The following is a 21,595-nucleotide window of genomic DNA, read 5'->3' on the forward strand; positions in this document are numbered from 1 at the left end:
ACAGCAATGTTTGACCTTTTTTTTTTCTGCATTTTTTAAGCTGTTAAAGCTAATGCAAAAGACGCAGGCAAAAAAAGCACTCCAAACGAGCGCCACAGGTATTTTCTGCCTCCTATTAATTTCAATTGGAGCTCAGAGGTGGAAACCACCTGAAGACTATCAGCCCCCCACTCACAATAAAATGACCATCAGCCCCCCACTCACAATAAAATGACCATCAGCCCGCCACTCACAGTAAAATGACCATCAGTCCCCCACTCACAGTAAAATGACCATCAACCCGCCACTCACAGTAAAATAACCATCAGCCCCCCACTCACAGTAAAATGACCATCAGCCCCCACTCACAGTAAAATAACCATCAGCCCCGCACTAACAGTAGTTGCCTTGGGACTGCGTCTCCTTTCCAATTTTAATTTTTTCTACAATAAACATGGGACGTGCTTTTCCCTTTTAAACCAATATCAGCGCTGGATCAATCTCTTCTCTTCTCTACAGTAGAATAATCATCAGCCCCCCAGTCACAGTAAAATAAACATCAGCCTGCCACTCACAGTAATATGACCACAGCCCCCACTCACAGTAAAATAACCATCAGCCCCCCACTGAAGTGTCAGGATTCTGAATACACATGACGTCCATGCTGGATGATCATGTGTATTCATTATCAGGACACTTCTGAATCTTTTCTGTGTGATTTCCAGCAAGGGAAACGAAATCTCGTTTACCCTCCGTAATCTCGCGAGATTTCGTTTCCCTTGCTAGAAATCTCAAAGAAAAGAGTCAAAAGTGTCATGATTCTGAATACACATGACGTCCAGGCTGGATGATCATGTGTATTCATTATCAGGGCACTTGATTAACGTTAATCTCTGTGTATGTGGCTGCACATCGCTGCTGTGTAAATCAATGGAGATGAGTGTATGATGCTGACTGGTCACTGATTGGTCAGCGTCATACACGCAAACACGCCCAGTTAAAAACACAATACACGCCCAGTTGGACATAACGAAAAAAAAACGCCCAGTTGTCCATTTCAAAGCTCATTTGAATATATATAAAATAGCTCATAACTTGGCCAAAAATGAAAGTTTTAAAAAAACAAACACGTTACTGTTATCTACATTGCAGCGCCGATCACATGCAATAGGAGATAGGGATTTGAGAATCTGGTGACAGAGCCTCTTTAAATGGTTCTGTTCATGACAGCACAATTAGAAAAATCTGAACAAGTATGGCCTTTATTGAGGGGTGGCTAGGAATAAGCCCCCTCTGTCCAAGAAGACTATGGCTGCATGACGTAGGTATGCAGAATTGCATCTAAGCAAACTACAAACTTTCTGGAACAATATTCTTTGGACTGAGGAGACCAAGGTGGGGATGTTTGGTCATTAAGCCACATGTGGGCTTGTATTTTTCAGGACGAGTCGTATTTTTTAACAGGAATGTTTTCAGGTACATAATGGTTATTGATTAATATTATAATTTCATTTATAATAAAATAAATGAATTTCACAGTTGTTTTTACTCAGGGTTATTCACACAATTCCGCGTGTGTTTAAAATATTGAGTTAACTTTGTTGTATGGTTTACGATTGTGGCGATACGATATTTGTGTTTTACTATATTTTAAAACACTTTTGCAAAATACGATTTTATGGAATTCTTGATGTGAACACTTTTTTCTTTCTTCAGTACCTTTTTCATACTGAAAATAATTATTTTTTTAAGCCCCCTAGGGTATGTCACAATGCGATTTTCTCTTCACTTCTATAATGCTGTGGTATATTCAGTATATCAAATTATTAATGCCTGTTAGTGTAATTAAGGTCTAATAGCTGGGCCATTGGCTGCCATGACAACCATCGTTACCCCGCAGTTGTGTTGTGGGGGTGCCGTTGGGGAAACAGGGTGAGCCCCTCCTTCTGTTAAACGCCTTAGATGCCGCGGTCGCTATTGACCGCAGCATCTAAAGGGTTAAATGACCAGGAATGTACTTTCAGTGGGATGTCGGTTGTGCTCACACCATGACCGTCACGTAACTGTACGTCAAGGTGTGGGAAGTTAGTCCTTACCATGATGTAGATTTACGTCGTGGTGTGAAAAGGGGTTAACGTGGCTTTCTTTTGGAATTTATTTGTGAAATAAAAGCTAAGACTTCGGGTCTTCATGCTATAGGTGTGATTTATTAGATGAATTTCAGTAGAATAACTTGTATTTATTTATTAGCAGATGAAAGGTGGATTAACTTGGTGCCAGTAAGTGGTTGAGGGTAGGGAATGTTTTAGGTTATTTTTGCCTAGTTAAAGAAGATTCACAGCTCTTGATAGGCCAATGGCGATTGTTCATTTACACAGAGACTGCTATACGATTATGCAATTGGGTAGCTGGGAGTCCGAGAGATATTCAATTTATGTAAGACGTCATCTTTCATAATTTTCTTCTCTTAAAGTCAAAACTTGTTATTATCTGGATACTTGGCATTTCTGTGTCCCAGACAATAGCTATTCTTATGGAACTAACAAACTCTCTACAAATTACCGCTGCTTATTTGTGTACCAAACTTGGATTGTTTCCTGACCACATCTCTGCCTCACGCTACAAGTTGTTTCCGCTTATCTGTGTAAAAAATGTGGATTTGTTTTCTGACCACATCTCTGCCTTATGCTACAAACTGTTGCCGGTTATCTGTGTACCGAACCTGGTTTTTGACTTGACTACTCCTGCTATTACCACCCACCTTCCAGATTGTTTCAGCCACTGGATGCCTAGACCTTGCAGGAGCCCTTCGAATTTACTCTAAAAACCTTAGCATAGGTCCAGGACAAGTACGAATATTCAGGCTATGACTAAGGGGTAAAATGGAGGGATCTTCAGAAGAAGTTAGTATTTTTTATGAATGAGACGCCTAATCCTGATTTAATATTAGTTCATGCTAGTCGCAGTGATCTCTGCACAGTTAGAATACTAGATTTAATTTATAAAATTAAGAAAGACCTGATTTGTTTTTTATCTTTGTTTGAAGGATCAAAATTAACTTTTTTTTAAATTCGTCAGAGATTTATTTTATCAGTTGATGAGAAGAAGGTTTTGGACAAGGTATGGAAAAGAGTCAACAAACTCTTGGCTACATTCATGCCCACTATTGGTGGTCTGTCCTACAGGCACAAAGACATAGATGGTTTCAATTGGATTCAGAGATGATTTTATTTATTTGTCAGACATTGGTCTTGACGTATTTATTTAAGAGGTTTTTGAGACTGTAGTGCTTGGGGGGGCCATGTCGAGTCACCCAGCTGTAAGGCTTAGTGGATTGGGATTAATTAATTTTTTTTGTTAAATGAGGTGCAAGCTCATTACTTGAGTTATTTGTATAGATGTTTATTACATATATGTGTAAGCCTTATTAAATCGCTGCAACCTACAGTATTTCATCCACAGTTCGAGGCTGTATATATTATTTTATATTTGATATCATATTAGCTATGTTTATTATTATGAAAGTATTATTTTGGAACATTCAATCCAATGATAAATAGGAGCAGAATTTCTTTGATCCAATACTAAGGCATAGATATTACAGGTGTATTACTGTAAATAAATATATTAAATATACATGGCACTTATTTGTACTTTTGCTAGATGAGACGCAATATATAAGTCTTTTGCAGCTGCTACACAGCAAGAATGTGCAGTTACTGCAACTTAGGCAATTAGCATGTATATTGTGTTATGTGTGCGTATGTTATAATTTGCCTGCTACTATTATGAAAGCACTATGGCTGATATCTGTAAAACCGTTTAAGTGCCACAGTCAATGATGGCTGTGGCATCTAAAGGGTTAAACAGTAGGGATCACACCATCCCCGCGCTGTACATTTATGGCACTGTGTAGAAAGTACATTCTGCGGTGCGAGAAAAGGTTGAAATATACCTATCGTTTAATTTTTTTTACATACGTGGCCACCACTGCAGGTACACGGCAGTGGTCATATCCAATGTAAAAGAAACATAAACATCAGAAGGGAGCCAGGAAAAATATAAGGAGAATTCTGCAAAAAAAAAGTATTTCCATATTTTCATAACTCTGCATTAGGGACAATATAAGATATTGAGCCATTTGAATTGTCAGACTGTAGTGGTGGATGGGAGCCTGGGTCCCTGCAATACTTTACTGAATCTTATTTTAAGGAGACCCTATGCTTTTTCTGTTTGCCCTCTTTAGCTGTGGCCACTTTTGACCTTCCCGACAGAGCCTCATTTTTCAAATCTGACATGTTTCACTTTATGTGGTAATAACGTCAGAATGCTTTTACCTATCCAAGCGATTCTAAGAATGTTTTCTCGTGACACATTGGACTTTAAAAAAAAAGTTACCCCATTTTAGAAACGACACCCCTAAAGGCATTTATCAAGCAGTGTAGTGAGCATTTAGACCCCACATGTGTTTTTCAGAAATTAATACGCAGTGGATGATGCAAAGTGAAAATTGAAATTTTTCCACTGATATGCATATTCACCGCACAATATGTTGTGCCCAGCTTGTGTCACTGGAGAATCTTACACCATAAATTGTTAAACGGGTCCTCCCGGGTATGGTAATCTCTTACATGTGGACGTAACTGTTGTTTGGGCACACTGTAGGGCTAAGAATTGAAGGACCGCCATTTGGATCATGGATTTTGCTTGGTAGTAGTTTTGTTTGAGTAGTACTGGGATTTCAGTTTATAATGTGGGGGCATATGTAATCTGTGCGGAGTACATCAGGGCATAATACAAGGGTATAATAATGTAGTAAATAATACAATTATCCATAGATGTGTGGTACACTGTGAAGCAATCTGTTATGCACAGGCCAGTGTCGCACTGATAAACTGTATACTTTCTTAGCTCCTTTTGTAACACTGTACATTTTGGGGACTTTTTCTCCTTTGTAGTTTGGAAAATTTTGCTGGAAAAGTTTTGTGCTGGTATAATACGGGCAAACTCGCTTCCAGCAGATGTGATTTGTCCTTTCCCTTCCTAGTTCCTAAATACTATGGCCCTCAAACTGAAGGAATGTTCCCCTCTGGCCTGCACATCGGGATGTTTTTTCATCAGCACATTACTAGTGCCATAACTTATTATTTTTTGGTTGATGGAGCAGTGTGTGGGCTTGTTTTTTTGCGAGACAAGCTGTAGATTTTATTTGTACTATTTTGGGACACATCCGACTTTTTGATCACTTTTTGTATCATTTTTTGGAAGAGAAAATTACCAAAAACAAGCAATTTTGGAATCGTTTTTTATTGGGATTTTTTTTGGCATTTGCCGTGCGCCATAAATTAAATGCGGGTCAATACGATTACAGCAATACCAAATTTAAAAAATTTTTTTTCATGTATTGCAGCTTTTATACAATAAAATCCCCTTTTTTAAAAAAAATAATTTGTTTTCTGTGTCGCCATATTCTAAGTCCCATAACTTTTTTATTTTTGTGTGGACAAAGCTGTGTCAGGGAATTTTTTTTGCCGGACGGGCTGTCGTTTTTATTGGTACTAATTTGGAGTAAATATGCCTTTTTGATCACTTTTTATTCCATTTTTGGGAGGAGATGTGACCTAAAAACAGGGAATCTGGCGTTGTTTTTCTTTTTTTTTTACGGCGTTCACTGTGCGGGATAAATGACATAATAGTGTTATAGTTTTACGGACGTGGCGATACCAATTATGTATATATTTTTTTTCTTTTTACAATTTTTTTCAATATTCAAATATTTATTATGGGTAAAAGGCAGTTTGAGGTCCCGCTCTGGCGGGACCTCATCGGCTTCCGTACAAGGCAGACACTGAGGCCATTATTTGGCCTCTGGTTGCCATAGCAAGCCAGGGATTGCGTCGCTGCGGTGCCGGTCAGGTAAAAACCCCTTAGGTGCTGCGCTCTCTATTGAGTGTAGCTTCTGAGGGGTTAATCGGACAATAGCTCTGGTCCTGGCCGTTACCAGAGTGTGTCAGCAGTAATATACATCTGACACCAGACGGTGATGATGCGGGCTCCGCTTCTGAACCCGCACTATAACCATGACGTAATGGTACTGCGGTTTGCGGGAACCCCTTTCCGACAGAGCCCTATATATACGGCGGATGTCGGGAAGGGGTTAAAGAAGACCTCCAGTGGAAACACAACTTTCCATGTCTGCATTTCCCATTGGACTGTACATTACACTCTACATTTTTTTTATGTATACTGTACTTACTTGATGATAGAAGTTTCTGTCCCCCCCTGTGCAAAACTAGTGTGGTACACACAGGGCAGGCCTTAGGATGGATGGCGCCCCGTGCAAAATTTTCTTTTGGCTCCCCACCCCATCATAAAATAAATGCCCCACAAAAAAGTATAATGCCCCCCACAGTATAGTGCCCTTTATAGTGCCCCCGCACAGTATAATGCCCCCTTTGGTGCCCCCCACACAGTATAATGTCCCCTAAGTGCCCCCACACAGTATATTGCCCCCCACACAATGTAATTCCCATTTAGTGCCCCCACACAGTATAATGCCACTTTAGTGCCCCCCCTACAGTATAATACTAATAATAATAATGATAATATTTAAATATAATATATTATAACCCATTTAAGGACACAGTACTATGTCCTCTAAGTGTGCCCACATAGTATAATGCCTCTTCACAGTATAATGTCCCCTTAGTTGCCCCAACACAGTATAATGCCCCCTTAGTGGTCCCCCACAGCATAATATCCCCCCTCTCCTCCCCTGGCTGCCACACACAGCCCCCCTTATAGATAGTTCCCCCCTGTAGATTTTGCCATACAGCTGTAGATTCTGCCATGCAACCCCCCTTGCAGATAGTGCCATACAGCACCCCACCTCCCCATTGGAGATAGTGTCATACAGCCCCCACCTCCCCTTGTAGACAGTATCATACAGCCTCCCCACCAGCCCTTGTAGACTGTGCCATACAGCCCCCAACTTACTTATATAGATAGTACCATACATCCCCCCACCATCTCCTTGTAGACAGCCCCCCAAACAAATAAAACCAAAAAATTGTACTCACCTAGCGACGAACGGAGCTGCTCCACAACTGGATCCTTGCATAGGCCAGCATGATCAGGTGACGTCAGGGATCCTGATCGGCTGAACCTGCTACCTCCCTGCTCTGCCATAGTGTTCCATAGTATCTACGTCTTAAGCACACAGATATTATTGAATGTGGCGTCGCTAATGCTGTAGATAGCGACTGCTAACGATGCCACCGGGCATGGGGGGCCCATTCCGGTGAGTGGCACACTCACTATGGCTTCTACAGTGGTAGTTACACTACTGCAAAGAAGGAGCGCCCGGGTGGAAAGGCAGCTGCAGAGTCGCCGAGCCCGGGCACTTCAGAAACACAAGCAGAAGAAGGGAGCCAGCGCAGCGCCCCCATCCACCTGCTGGAGTAATGCGCCCTGTGCGATGGCATAGGTTGCAAGTCCCAAAAGCCGGCCCTGGGTAAAGAAACTGCTGCAGCCTATGACACCATGGCTGGCACCCCACCCCATAAAAAAATGCCCTATAAAAAAGTATAATGCCCCACCCGCAGTATAATGCTCCTTTAGTGCAGTATAATAATAATAATATTTAATAATATAATATATTATTACCCCTTCAAGGACACAGTATTTTGTTCTCTAATTGTGCCCACACAGTATTATGCCCCTTAAGTGCCACACACAGTATATTGCCCCCTGTAGTGCCCCTACACAGTATAATGTCGGCTTAGTGGAATCCACACAGTATAATGCTCCCTCCCCTTTGTAGACAGTGCCCCCTGTAGGTTGTGCCATACAGCCTCCCTGTAGACAGTGCCACAATCCCCCATCTCCTCCCTGTAGACAGTGCCATAATCCCCCACCTCCCCCATGTAGACAGTGCCATACAGCCCCCCACCTGCCCCTTGTAGACAGTGCCCCCTAAACAAAAAAAATTCACTCACCTAGGCCCACGACTAACTGAGCTGCTCCAAAACTACGACTACGGAATCCTCGCGTAGGCCGGCATGATCCTGTAGCCTAGTACAGAGTTTCCCAACCTTTTCGGACTCGAGGCTACCCTGGAAAACAAATCAGCCCCCCACTCACAGTAAAATGACCATCAGTCCGCCACTAACAGTAAAATGACCATCAGCCCTCCACTCACAGTAAAATGACCATCAGCCTTTCACTCACAGTAAAATGACCATCAGCCCCCCACTCACAGTAAAATGACAGAGACATATATGGACAGAGACATCAAGCCTGGGGCTGGGGATTCCGCTCCTTCAGGGAGCTACAGTGGCGCTAGTAGATAGCAGAGCAGGGAGATACCTCCCTGCTCTGCTATAGAGTTCAATAGTATTTGTGTCCTAGTATTTTGCAGCTGCTAGCGGTGTGGCCGGCCATGGGAGGCCCTTTCTGACTGGCGGCACAGGCGCCCTCATCCCAGGTGTCGCCGCTAGCAGACGCTATGGCTGCTGCAGCAGTAGTGACGCCACTGAGAGAAGAAGTTATATACTATCATACACATTCCTTCCTGTGTGAGGGATAATCTTCTGTACTCTTTGTAATCTATGATTGATAAAATTCAATACATTTTGTTAAAATTAAAATAATTGTAGCGATAGAGATTGTAGGGAAAGATTCTTACCTGCAACATCTGCACAGGCTCCAGTCTCCAGCCTGTGCTTTCTATACAAATTTTTTAGAACTTTGGCACTGCCGAAACGTTTGAAGCGACTTTTCACATTGTTGTAGTACCATTCCAATGATTGGGTCCTTAAAAGCCTGTAAAAACAACATCATACGTAAGGTTTAAATGTATTTCTATAATTTAAAGAGAGTGTCCCACAATTAAATATAACATTTCTATGTTAGATCTCGAAGGACAGAACAATTGTTATGGTGCTCCCTAGTCTAACTGCCTGTATCCTCTTGTACACAGGTGGCAGAGTGATTCCTGCTATAGTGCAGTTTGGCCAACAAGAGCCGGTACTCTAGAATCTGCTTTTTCTCACTAGCACTCAACACATTATATGGACGTTGAAATCAAAAGGATACCACGGGCACCATAACAAACATGTAACAGCAATAGCTACACACAGTAGCATTATATTTAAAATTGTTCTAATTGAAATATTGCTATGGTTTGAGTGATCGAACAGAACATTTTTATATTTAATCGTGAGAAACACGATTATAAATGACCATTTATATTATAACACTCACTATGCTGAAAATTTAGTCCATTCTCTATTTTTTAAATTTAGCAATAAAAAAAGTCTCATTTATCTTTCCTCGTGATTATTATTATTAATATTTTACAGCAAGTAGAACAAACTCGAAACCTGTCACCAAAGGACATCATCATAGGTTTCTTATGTGATATCAGTTCAGTTCTGTGAAACCGTGGGAGGTCCGGGAAGAGAAAAGCTGCAGGGAAAATTGTGTACCCGGTATGAATGGGCGCTCTTCAAAAACAATACTATTTACTTCGACCCCCACCCAAAAAAAATAACTCTTTAAAACTGTTTAACTGAGATTATCATAGGATTCTTTGGTGATCTAAGTCTACTTTAACATAATAATGGGAAGTCCGGATATTGTGGCTATAACAGGGAAGCAAAATTACGGTCATCCGAAACTGACCTGTTCTATTCCTCTTTTTAGGGTATGTTCACACGCTTAACAAAAAACGTCTGAAAATACGGAGCTGATTTCAGAGAAAACAGCCTCTGATTTTCAGGCGTTTTTGAAGCTGAAAATGAAATTTGACGCTTCTTTTGAGGCTTCTTTTCAGGCGTTTTTTGAGGCGTTTTTCATAGTGTTCAATGGAAAATCAGCTCCAGAAAACGCCTCAAGAAGTGACATGCTACTTCTTTTTACGGAGCATCTTTATACGCTCCGTTTTTTAAAACAGAGGGGTAAAAAGACGCCCCATATGAACTAAATGCTGTTTTTCCCATTGATTTCAATGGGCAGATGTTTGTAGCTGTTCAGCTTCCGTTTTTTCAGGCATTTTTCGAGGCATAAACGCCCCGAAATACGCCTGAAAACACTGCGTGTGAACATACCCTTGCAGGGAACATTATGTGTACCCAGTAGGTATGAGTGTTCTCCAAATGCAGATATATATTATATACTGTTCACTGACAAAACCTTTGCCTATGTAACTTAGATTAAAAACGGTCGTATTTGCTTGAAATTGGTATGCAATAAGCCAGCAGAACTTGTTTTTACAGATGAGTTGCAGAATTTACACATAATGTTGCTGCACAGACAAGCAGGGTTGATTCTAGACATTTTGAGGCCTAAGACAGAACTTAAACCTAACTGTTTGCTGAATGCTACCATGGCAACACCAGAGCAAGCAGTAATGTAATATTTACATTACTGCAGCCCTTAGGGAATCAGGAGAGAAAATAAAAATAAAAGATATCTACTAGAAAATATTATTTTCAACTTAAAGGCTATGCACACCTTTGAAAACAATTACAGTATTATAATTTTTTTTATATCTATATAAAACAGTGTGTTTGGTGCAACATTGTAATTACTTTTTAATATTAATCATTTTTACTTTTTGAGATACAGCTGCTTTGTATCCTGGTCAGCGGAACTGACAGGTTTAGTGACAGCGGGTCCTGCGTGTCACTAACATGCAGGATCCATCTGTTATTGATCACATCTAAGTTATGAACTTAGATGTGATCGATAATAGCTCGATCCTGCCTGTCGGAGACATGCAGGACCTGATGTAATTGAACATGTCAGTCCCACTGTTTTTGACGGATTCAGGTCTCAGCGCAAGATAAAGCTGCTCTATATACAGGATACAAAGCAGCTGTATCTGAAAAAGTAAAAATATTATTTAATAAAATGTAATTAGAAAGTTGCACCAAACACACTGATACACTGTTTTATTTTAAATAATAATAATAGTACCTTTCAAAAGGGGAACATAGCCTTTAAAATGGAAGTTATTTTTAAAAGTACAGTAACCATTCATATTGTATTGTAAAAAAACAAACCCCAAAAAAACGTTTCTCAGTCAAAGCTTACGAAACTACTCAGAAAGTCTAATATCACTTATTCATTGATATAAATATGCTGATCAATTCCAAAACAAAACCCTTCACAGATGTACCAGGAAAGTAGTGAGCTGGCTCCGGAAGGCTGTGGCCATTTACTTCACATAATTGCTTCATGTCATCAATGCGCTGTACTGATGAATTCTCGCTACGCTGCAGAACATTGTTATTTTTCCATAATCAGGCAATACATAGTGAGAATAATTACTGAATTACTGAATTCAGGCTTATAATAGATGCAGGAAGTTAAAGGCCATTGGGGCCATCAGTCACAGTGAATATTTTTATGTTTTGCCTGAAATCTAATTTGGCAGAACAATTGTACTGAAATGAAATTGCAATTAAATTTCTACTTCAGAACTTTTGACCCAAAGTATAATAATTGCCTACAAACTACCAATATTTATTGTACAATATCAATTTTGTATATCAACTGTGAAACCCTACTGATTTATAAATGTTCATAGATATTCAAATGGACCTACAAGGGTCATTTAACATACCAAGGCCGTTATTTCACTCAAGTTGTATAATGTCATTTCCGTAAAAATTTGGCAAAGTTCATATAATCGGAGGCATCTTGCTGTTGCCGTTGTGGCAACAAATGCACTTAGTCTAAGATGCTTAAGCACAGGAGTGTTTGAAACACGTAAGCGTCTGCGATCATAGACTTTAACTGCAGCATGTGCTGAATTAACAATTTTCATTGCATTCCTCAACTTTGGAAGCCCGCAAGGTATCCTTGTACTCTGTTTTATAAAGGACACAATATGAATGCTATATAAAAACCAAGTAGTGGTGAGCATTATACATAAAATTGTTTGAGACTAAGATTAAGCCTACCTCCAGTTACATTGAAGCGTACCGAACCGTTCAGGTGACTTTTCAGAATAAGTCGTCATATGTGCGTACATGAGGATTAAGGGTATGTTCACACGGCCAAATTTCAGACGTATACGAGGCGTATTATGCCTCGTTTTACGTCTGAAAATAGGGCTGCAATACGTCGGCAAACATCTGCCCATTCATTTGAATGGGTTTGCCGATGTACTGTGCAGACGACCTGTAATTTACGCGTCGTCGTTTGACAGCTGTCAAACGACGACGCGTAAATTTACTGCCTCGGCAAAGAAGTGCAGGGCACTTCTTTGTCACGTAATTTGAGCCGTTCTTCATTGAAATCAATGAAGCACGGCTCAAGGTTTACGAGCGTCTCAGACGCCTCGTAAATTACGAGGAGGAGCTTTTACGTGTGAAACGAGGCAGCTGTTAACAGTCTGTCTTTTCACACGTAACTGCCTCTCAGCGTGTGAACATACCCTAACACTATCTCTGACCATCATATGACTTGTATTCTGCATTTTTTTTTGTAGCAGTTTTCCCCACTGCAGGCTCTATATATAAAAGCTGAAGTAGCATGCAGGAGATTATACAGCAGAACTGAACAGTGTAGCTGAGAACCCAGCACTGGGATGACTTAAAAATCTTACCTGCACATCTGTGATTTTTTTCACTCTGCTCCTGCTTCCTCCTCCCCCTCTCTATAGACATCTATGGGTAGTGCGTCTGTGTTTCTTTTCTGCTCCCTCCTCTTGCTCCCCCTCTCCATAGACTACTATTGACAGTAAAGAGACACCCCCCCACCCTCTGTAGCCTGTCAATTTTGTAACCAGGGATGGATTTAGCTTAACAACAGGGGGTGGACAGCAGATTACAGGAAGGGGCGACACCTGGTGGCAGTAACTTCATACATAATTTACATGGATAAAACAACATTTTAATGGTAAGTAAATTACAAAGTTGATCTATATCAGGTATACTATTAGATTAGCATAAGTTGTTTGAAAAGTTTGTGTTCATTTTAATTTAATTAATATCGTGCAGGACTTACCAAATGCATAACTTCATAATATATTCCTATAGCCGCTTCTTCCAATATTGCAGCACAAACCTTCTCAGATATTTGGTACCTCGGTTGCAAAGCTCCTATGCACTTAAAGAGAGTTAAAGAGGCTCTGTCACCAGATTTTCAAACCCCTATCTCCTATTGCAGCAGATCGGCGCTGCAATTTAGATAACAGTAACGTTTTTTGTTTTTTTAAAACGAGCATTTTTGGCCAAGTTATGACCATTTTTATATTTATGCAAATGAGCCTTTCTTAAGTACAACTGGGCGTGTTTAAAGTTATGTCCAACTGGGCGTGTATTGTGTGTGTACATCTGGGCGTTTTTACTTGTTTTACTAGCTGGGCATTGTGAATAGAAGTGTATGATGCTGACGAATCAGCATCATCCACTTCTCTTTGTTACCACCCAGCTTCTGGCAGTTCAGACACACAGCGTGTCCTCGCTCATCCGACGCGATGAAGTTCCTGTGGGAGGAAGTGAGTGACATCACAGCGTGATCTCGCGAGGACACGCTGTGTGTCTGTGCACTGCCAGAAGCTGGGTGGTAATGAAGAGAAGTGGATGATGCTGATTCGTCAGCATCATACACTTCTATTCACAACGCCCAGCTAGTAAAACAAGTAAAAACGCCCAGATGTACACACACAATACACGCCCACTTGGACATAACTTTAAACACGCCCAGTTGTACTTAAGAAAGGCTAATTTGCATAAATATAAAAATGGTCATAACTTGGCCAAAAATGCTCTTTTTTTTAAAAAAAATTTTTTTTTACTGTTATGTACATTGCAGCGCCGATCTGCTGCAATAGGAGATAGGGGTTTGAAAATCTGTGGTCAGAGCCTCTTTAAGCTCCCATAATTTATATGTCTCTGAGACAGAGCGTGATCTCTTTCACTTTTTGCTAATTTGCTGATCATAACAGACATGGTAAGATTCATGCTGGAACAATAGAAAATGTATTTACAATACTGTGCAAAAGTTTTAGGCAGTTGGGAAAAAATGCTGCAAATTAAGAATGCTTTAAAAAATTATAGTTTTTTTTCATCAATTAATAAAATGCAAAGTGAATGAACAGAAGAAAAATCTAAATCAAAACAATATTTGGTGTGACCCCCCTTCGCCTTAAAAACAGCATCAATTCTTCTAGGTACACTGGCACACAGTTTTTGAAGGAACTCCCTCCAGGGAGATGCCGGCACTCACTTCTGGGTCCTCGGACTGATTCCCGCAGGGCGCGCGCCCCCGCGCGTGCACGGCCTTAAAGGGCCAGTACGCGTCCAGCTGTCACCCATCAATTATTAGCCTAAATGGCTGCTGGACTATAAAAAGGGGCTATGATCACTGGTTCCTTGCCTGAGCATTGTTATATACCTAAGTTTGTCTTGCAAATGGTCTCCCAGTGTTTTCCAGTTCCCAGTGTTACCCGTTCCTGCTGCCTATACCCTGTATCCCGTGCTATCGTATCTACAGTGAAAGTCAAGTTGAATCTTCCACTGCATCAACGGTGCTACCTGCTGAGAAAGTCAAGTCGTGCCTTCCGCTGCACCCACGGTGCCACCTGCTGTGAAAGTCAAGTCCTGCTTCCGCTACTGTCTACATTGCCTCAGGTACCCGTTCCGAACTATAGACATTGTTTTGTACCTTGTTGGCCAGCTGCTACCCCGCTACGCGGTACGGCCCAGTGAGTCCACACCCCGCGCCACAACACATATCAAAGAGGAGATCCTAATCTTTCATATGATACCAGGATCGAAGTTCTAGCTGTGACACAACCAGAGATATCGCCAGTTGAAAACACAGTCGGGAATGGAAGCAGTGTACAGTATACTGGGCAGGGAAGGGGGAGAAGCTGTATGCTGATTGGACAGCGTCATACAGAAAACATTACACCGCCCAGAGTGAAAAGAAAGCGTCACCTCCCATTTGGCTATTAGAGCCACATTAGCATATTTAGAAAAATGCTCATAACTTTGCAAATAATAAATGTTTTTTTAAAACAAATCACACTGTATTTATCAGCATCATAGTGCTTATTAGATTAGTTAGGAGATAAGGAATTGAAAAACTGCTGACAGAGTCCCTTTAATTACATTGGCTGCATGTTTGAGGTCGTTGTCCTGCAGAATACATTTGGAGCCAATTTGACGCCTCCCTGATGCTATTGCATCACTGTAGACAGTGATCTACAGCCTCCCCATACAGTGCTCTACAGCCCCCTGTAGACAGTGCTATACAGCCCCCTGTAGACAGTGCTATACAGCCCCCTGTAGACAGTGCTATACAGCCCCCTGTAGACAGTGCTATACAAACCCCCTGTAGACAGTGCTATACAGCCTGACTGTAGACAGTGCTATACAGCCCCCCTTGTAGACAGTGCTATACAGCCTCCCCTGTAGACAGTGCTATACAGCCTCCCCATATAGTGCTCTACAGCACCCCCTGTAGACAGTGCTATACAGCCCCCCTTGTAGACAGTGCTATACAGCCCCCCCTGTAGACAGTGCTATACAGCCTCCCCATACAGTGCTCTACAGCCCCCCTTGTAGACAGTGCTATACAGCCCCCCCTTGTAGACAGTGCTATACAGCCCCCCCTTGTAGACAGTGCTATACAGCCCCCCTCTAGAAAGTGCTACACGGCCCCCTGTAGACAGTGATATACAGCCTCCCCATACAGTGCTCTACAGCCCCCTGTAGACAGTGCTATACAGCCCACTGTAGACAGTGCTATACAGCCCCCCTGTAGACAGTGATATACAGCCTCCCCATACAGTGCTCTACAGCCCCCTGTAGACAGTGCTATACAGCCCCCTGTAGACAGTGCTATACAGCCCCCCTGTAGACAGTGCTATACGGCTCCCCCTGTAGACATTTCTATACAGCCCCCCTTGTAGACAGTGCTATACAGCCTCCCCTGTAGACAGTGCTATACAGCCTCCCCATACAGTGCTCTACAGCACCCCCTGTAGACAGTGCTATACAGCCCCCCTTGTAGACAGTGCTATACAGCCCCCCTGTAGACAGTGCTATTACAGCCCCCCTCTGTAGACAGTGCTATACAGCCCCCCCTTGTAGACAGTGCTATACAGCCCCCCCTGTAGACAGTGCTATATGGCCCCTGTAGACAGTGCTATACAGCACCCTGTAGAAATTGCTATACAGCCCCCCCTGTTGACAGTGCTATATAGCCCACCCTGTAGAAATTGCTATACAGCCCCCCTGTAGACAGTGATATACAGCCTCCCCATACAGTGCTCTACAGCCCCCTGTAGACAGTGCTATACAGCCCCCTGTAGACAGTGCTATACAGCCCCCTGTAGACAGTGCTATACAGCCCCCCTGTAGACAGTGCTATACAGCCCGACTGTAGACAGTGCTATACAGCCTGACTGTAGACAGTGCTATACGGCTCCCCCTGTAGACATTTCTATACAGCCCCCCTTGTAGACAGTGCTATACAGCCTCCCCTGTAGACAGTGCTATACAGCCTCCCCATACAGTGCTCTACAGCACCCCCTGTAGACAGTGCTATACAGCCCCCCTTGTAGACAGTGCTATACAGCCCTCCTGTAGACAGTGCTATTACAGCCCCCCTCTGTAGACAGTGCTATACAGCCCCCCCTTGTAGACAGTGCTATACAGCCCCCCTGTAGACAGTGCTATATGGCCCCCTGTAGACAGTGCTATACAGCACCCTGTAGAAATTGCTATACAGCCCCCCCTGTTGACAGTGCTATATAGCCCACCCTGTAGACAGTGCTATACGGCTCCCCCTGTAGACATTTCTATACAGCCCCCCTTGTAGACAGTGCTATACAGCCTCCCCTGTAGACAGTGCTATACAGCCTCCCCATACAGTGCTCTACAGCACCCCCTGTAGACAGTGCTATACAGCCCCCCCTTGTAGACAGTGCTATACAGCCCCCCTGTAGACAGTGCTATTACAGCCCCCCTGTAGACAGTGCTATTACAGCCCCCCTCTGTAGACAGTGCTATACAGCCCCCCCTGTAGACAGTGCTATATGCCCCCCTGTAGACAGTGCTATACAGCACCCTGTAGAAATTGCTATACAGCCCCCCCTGTTGACAGTGCTATATAGCCCACCCTGTAGACAGTGCTATACAGCCCCCCTGTAGACAGTGCTATACAGCCCCCCCTGTAGACAGTGCTATACAGCCTCCCCATACAGTGCTCTACAGCCCCCCTTGTAGACAGTGCTATACAGCCCCCCCTTGTAGACAGTGCTATACAGCCCCCCTTGTAGACAGTGCTATACAGCCCCCCTCTAGACAGTGCTATACAGCCCCCTGTAGATATTGCTATACAGCCCCCCTGTAGACAGTGCTATATAGCCCACCCTGCAGACAGCGCTATACAGCCCCCTGTAGACATTGCTTTACCGCCCCCTGTAGACAGTGCTATATAGCCGACCCTGTAGACAGTGCTATAAAGCCCCGCCTGTAGACTGTGCTATACAGCCCCCCCTGTAGACAGTGCTATACAGCCCCCCCTGTAGACAGTGCTATAGAGCCCACCCTGTAGACAGTGCTATACAGCCCCCCCTGTAGACAGTGCCATCCAGCCCCCCCTGTAGACAGTGCTATATAGCCCACCCTGTAGACAGTGCTATACAGCCCCCTGTAGACAGTGCTATACAGCCCACACTGTAGACAGATCTATACAGTCTCCCCATACAGTGCTATACAGCCTCCCCTGTAGACAGTGCTATACAGCCCCCACCCTGTAGATGGTGCTATACAGCCCCCCCTGTAGACAGTGCTATACAGCCCCCCTGTAGGCAGTGCTATACAGCCCCCACCCGTAGACAGTGCTATACAGCCCCTTCCTGTAGACAGTGCTATACAGCCCCCTGTAGACAGTGCTATACAGCCCCCCTGTAGACAGATCTATACAGCCTCCCCATACAGTGCTATACAACCCCCTGTAGACATTGCTATACAGCCTCCCCATACAGTGCTATACAGCCCTCCCTGTAGACCATGATATACTTTCAAGTATTACAAAGAGTGAGAATCTATGTGGCGCGCAGCGGCAATTTTTTTTTCTTTTAAGCCACGCCTCTAATCCCACCCAATCCCCACTCATACACACCCAGTTCAGCCCACACAGTATCATGCTCCCCTAGTGCCCCCACAGTATAATATACCCATAGCTGCCACCATACAGTTTAAAGCCAACACAGATGCCCCATGCAGTATAATGCCCCCATACAGTATAATGCCCACACAGATGCCCCATACAGTATAATGCCCATACAGTATAATGCCCACACAGATGCCCCATAGGAGTATAATGCCCACATAGATGCCCAATACGGTATAATGCCCACACAGATGCCCCATACAGTATAATGCCCACACAGATGCCCCCATGCAAGAAAATTCCCAAACAAATTCCCTCATACAGAATAATGACCCATAGCTGCCCTCATGCAGCACAATACCCCCATAGCTGCCCCCAAAGTATAATGCCCCCCATACTGCCCCCACACAGTATAATGCTCTCCATAGCTGCCCCCACACAGTATAATGCCTCCCATAGCTGTCCCACAGTATAATGCCCCCATACAGTGTAATGCCCCACAGCTGCCCCCAAATTATAATGCCCCCCATAGCTGCCCACACACAGTATAATGCCCCCCATAGTTGCCCCCACAATATAATGCCCCCATAACTGTCCCCACAGTATAATGCCCCATACAGTACAATGCTCCCCAAAGCTGCCCCCACAGTATAATGCCATCCATAGCTATCCCTACAGTATAATGCCCCCCATAGCTGTCCCCATAGTATAATGCACCCATACAGTATAATGCCGCCCCATATAGTAAAATGCTCCTATAGCTGCCACCATATCAGCCTCCCTTCCCTACCCAGTATAATGCCCCATAGGGCCTAATAGAAAAATAATAACATAATTACTTGCCTATCCCCATTCCCACGACGGGTGCAGGATCCTTCTCCTTCAGTCTGTGCTGTGAGTGACTCGGCGCAGACAGGCGATGGCGTTACTACATCGCGCCTGCCTGCACCGAGCCGCTCACGGCAGAGTAAATGCTGGAGTACGGAGCTGTCAGCCCCTTGCTTCAGCATTCAGGAAGCGGGATGAGCGATGTGTGGCTCCTGGGGCCCTGCGGTCCCCTCAGGTTTAGGGGCCAGGTCGCAATTCCGACCGTTGCGACCCCTAGAGCTATTCCATTGTATACAGTAGCCTATGGCACAGCAGGGAGATACCTCCCTGCTCTGTCATAGTGTTTAATAGTATCTGCATCCGAAGGACGCAGATACTATTGAATGTGGTGTCGCTACCGCTGTAGCAGCCATAGTGGCTGCTAGCAGAGCCTCTGGGCATGTGGGGGCCCGTGCCGGATTGTGGCACGGGCCCCTACTTGCCATGGGCCCCATAGCAGCTTCTATGGCTGATACAGCGGTAGTTACACCACTGACTGTGGCCCCTTTATTCTCAGGATCGGTGAGGGGGCGCAGAGGTTGGACCCCCACTGATCATAAAGTGATGGCATGTCCTAGGGATATCACTTTATACGATAGGAATAACCCTTTAAGTAATGTAATGCATTTACAAAGTTTCTCATATGTAAACTATAAAAGGGTTCTTTAAATATAAAGGAATGACGGAAATATAGTAATAAAATGTTTTAAATGTATAAAGTATATTTTTATAGTATTTAAATGTTTTTTTGCTGTTTTATAAAAATAAAAAACATGCCCAGAACAAGGCCAAAGTTATAATAGACACAGTCAGACATAGGGGCAGATTAAGATATAACTACCGGCAAATGCATTGCAATGAAAAGAGCATAATAAAGAATTACATTGTGAACATAATTTTTGGTGGTTTCTTTCAAGTATTAAGAGATCCAACGACTGACCCACTCACTCAAACGCACACACACACCTGTCCCCCTCCCTCCAGGGGCATGAAAAGGAATGCCCCCTAAATTTGTCAAATTATACCAAACATTTTCGTTTTGTATACAGGATTTTGTAATACAGTATTTACGAATTAACCATCTTAACCCATTATGCTATAATAGGGGTATGTGTTACATTTCCAGGGCATAATGATAAGTTTGCGTGCACAGTAGAGGAAAATTATTCGACGTCAATGACACCCAGTAGACATACTCGGGGAAATAAAACCCTGGGACTAGGAATAGTGAAATAGGCAGTGATTTTAACTTGGTAGGAGTATAATACACTCTACGTATGAACCTGTATTAAATTAGGGTATCGCATGCACTGACAACCGTTGGCAGAAAAGTCCCCCACATCCTTCCAGTCATCAGCAGATAGTTCAGGAATATTTGCAGTCCATTTTTAGAAAACTTTGTCGAGTGGCTTTGTCACGATCTGTGGGTATGTCGACCCACTGGGCTGTACCGCCGTAGCGGGATAGCAGCTGGCCAACAGAGTACCAAGTCAATATATAAATAGTCCAAGCACAAGGGTACCTGTAGTGGTTCAGACAGTAGCAACGCCTAGGCACAGATGGAACCTTGACAGCAGACACCAGACGTGGTGTAACACAGCAGGCGGAACCGGTGGAATAACACGACTCCAACAGGCTTAAGGCACAGGAACAAATATCATAGGATACAGGTAGCATGGCACGGGAAAGAGCGGGAACAGGATAACACTAAGGGAACATTTGCAAGACTAACATAGGAAAACAGAACAACGCTCAGGCAATGAGCAAAGGGGCAGGGCCCTTCTTATAGTCCAGGGTTATCATGGGCTAATTAGTGATAATTCCCAAGTAAGCGCGCTGGCCCTTTAATGCCGGGCATGAGCGTGTGCACACACCCTACGTGACACAGCAGACCGGAGTGGAAGTGAGCACTGGCGTCTCCTGAGGAGGAGATGCCGGCCAGCGCTCACTCATCCATGGCTGCGGCCGCCGGGGGTTGAGTAATCCCGACGGTCCTCGGCCATGGACGCTACTGGCTTAATGTAGCTGGACTGTAAGAAGTGGTAGTCATTAGTGAGGGGTTTCACCAAATCTGGTGTATGAAGCAGAATTTCTAAGTTAGAGCTGGTAGGGGTCACCTGCATACAACTGAACTCTGCCCGAAGGGCATGGTGGACCTGTGGATACCTTAAAAATCCGGTACTGGACAACTCATAGTAAGCCTGTATCTTGGAAAATGATGAAAATCCCTTCGAACTAGAAAAGATCTGTTCAAAATATATAATACTATGACAGTACTACAGAGAACACAATAGAGAGAAGTAGCTGCATTACTAAAATCCGTATCTAACTACCAATGGGCATATACCAACTAGGAGGCAAGGAAATAATGATGTATATTGAGGGCTGCCAGACCACCCTGTTCCCTAGGGTCCTGCAATGTAGATAGGCTGAACCTTGGGGGCTTGAAGGAGCGGAGAATCTGTTAACATTTAAGTGAACTAGAAATAGTAACGTGGGAAATGCCTCTGGAAGGGGAACAAAATGATAAAATTAACTGCCCTCGTGGCTACCAGAAAGCTATACATATCTTCTCTTTAGGGTATAAAATCATATGGTGGCCTAGGTC

General features: G+C 43.5%; 1 protein-coding gene across 2 annotated transcripts in view; it reads right to left on the bottom strand.

The window, feature by feature from the left end:
* Positions 1–21,595, bottom strand: part of MYRIP (myosin VIIA and Rab interacting protein) — a 474,673-nt gene that overhangs the window by 114,237 nt on the left and 338,841 nt on the right. For both annotated transcript variants that reach the window (XM_075827100.1, XM_075827101.1), the window contains exon 4: positions 8,666–8,802. In XM_075827100.1, the coding sequence (XP_075683215.1) occupies positions 8,666–8,802 (137 nt within the window). The remainder of the gene's footprint in view (positions 1–8,665; positions 8,803–21,595) is intronic.

Source organism: Rhinoderma darwinii, chromosome 5, assembly GCF_050947455.1.
Source record: "Rhinoderma darwinii isolate aRhiDar2 chromosome 5, aRhiDar2.hap1, whole genome shotgun sequence".
NCBI lineage: Eukaryota > Metazoa > Chordata > Amphibia > Anura > Rhinodermatidae > Rhinoderma > Rhinoderma darwinii.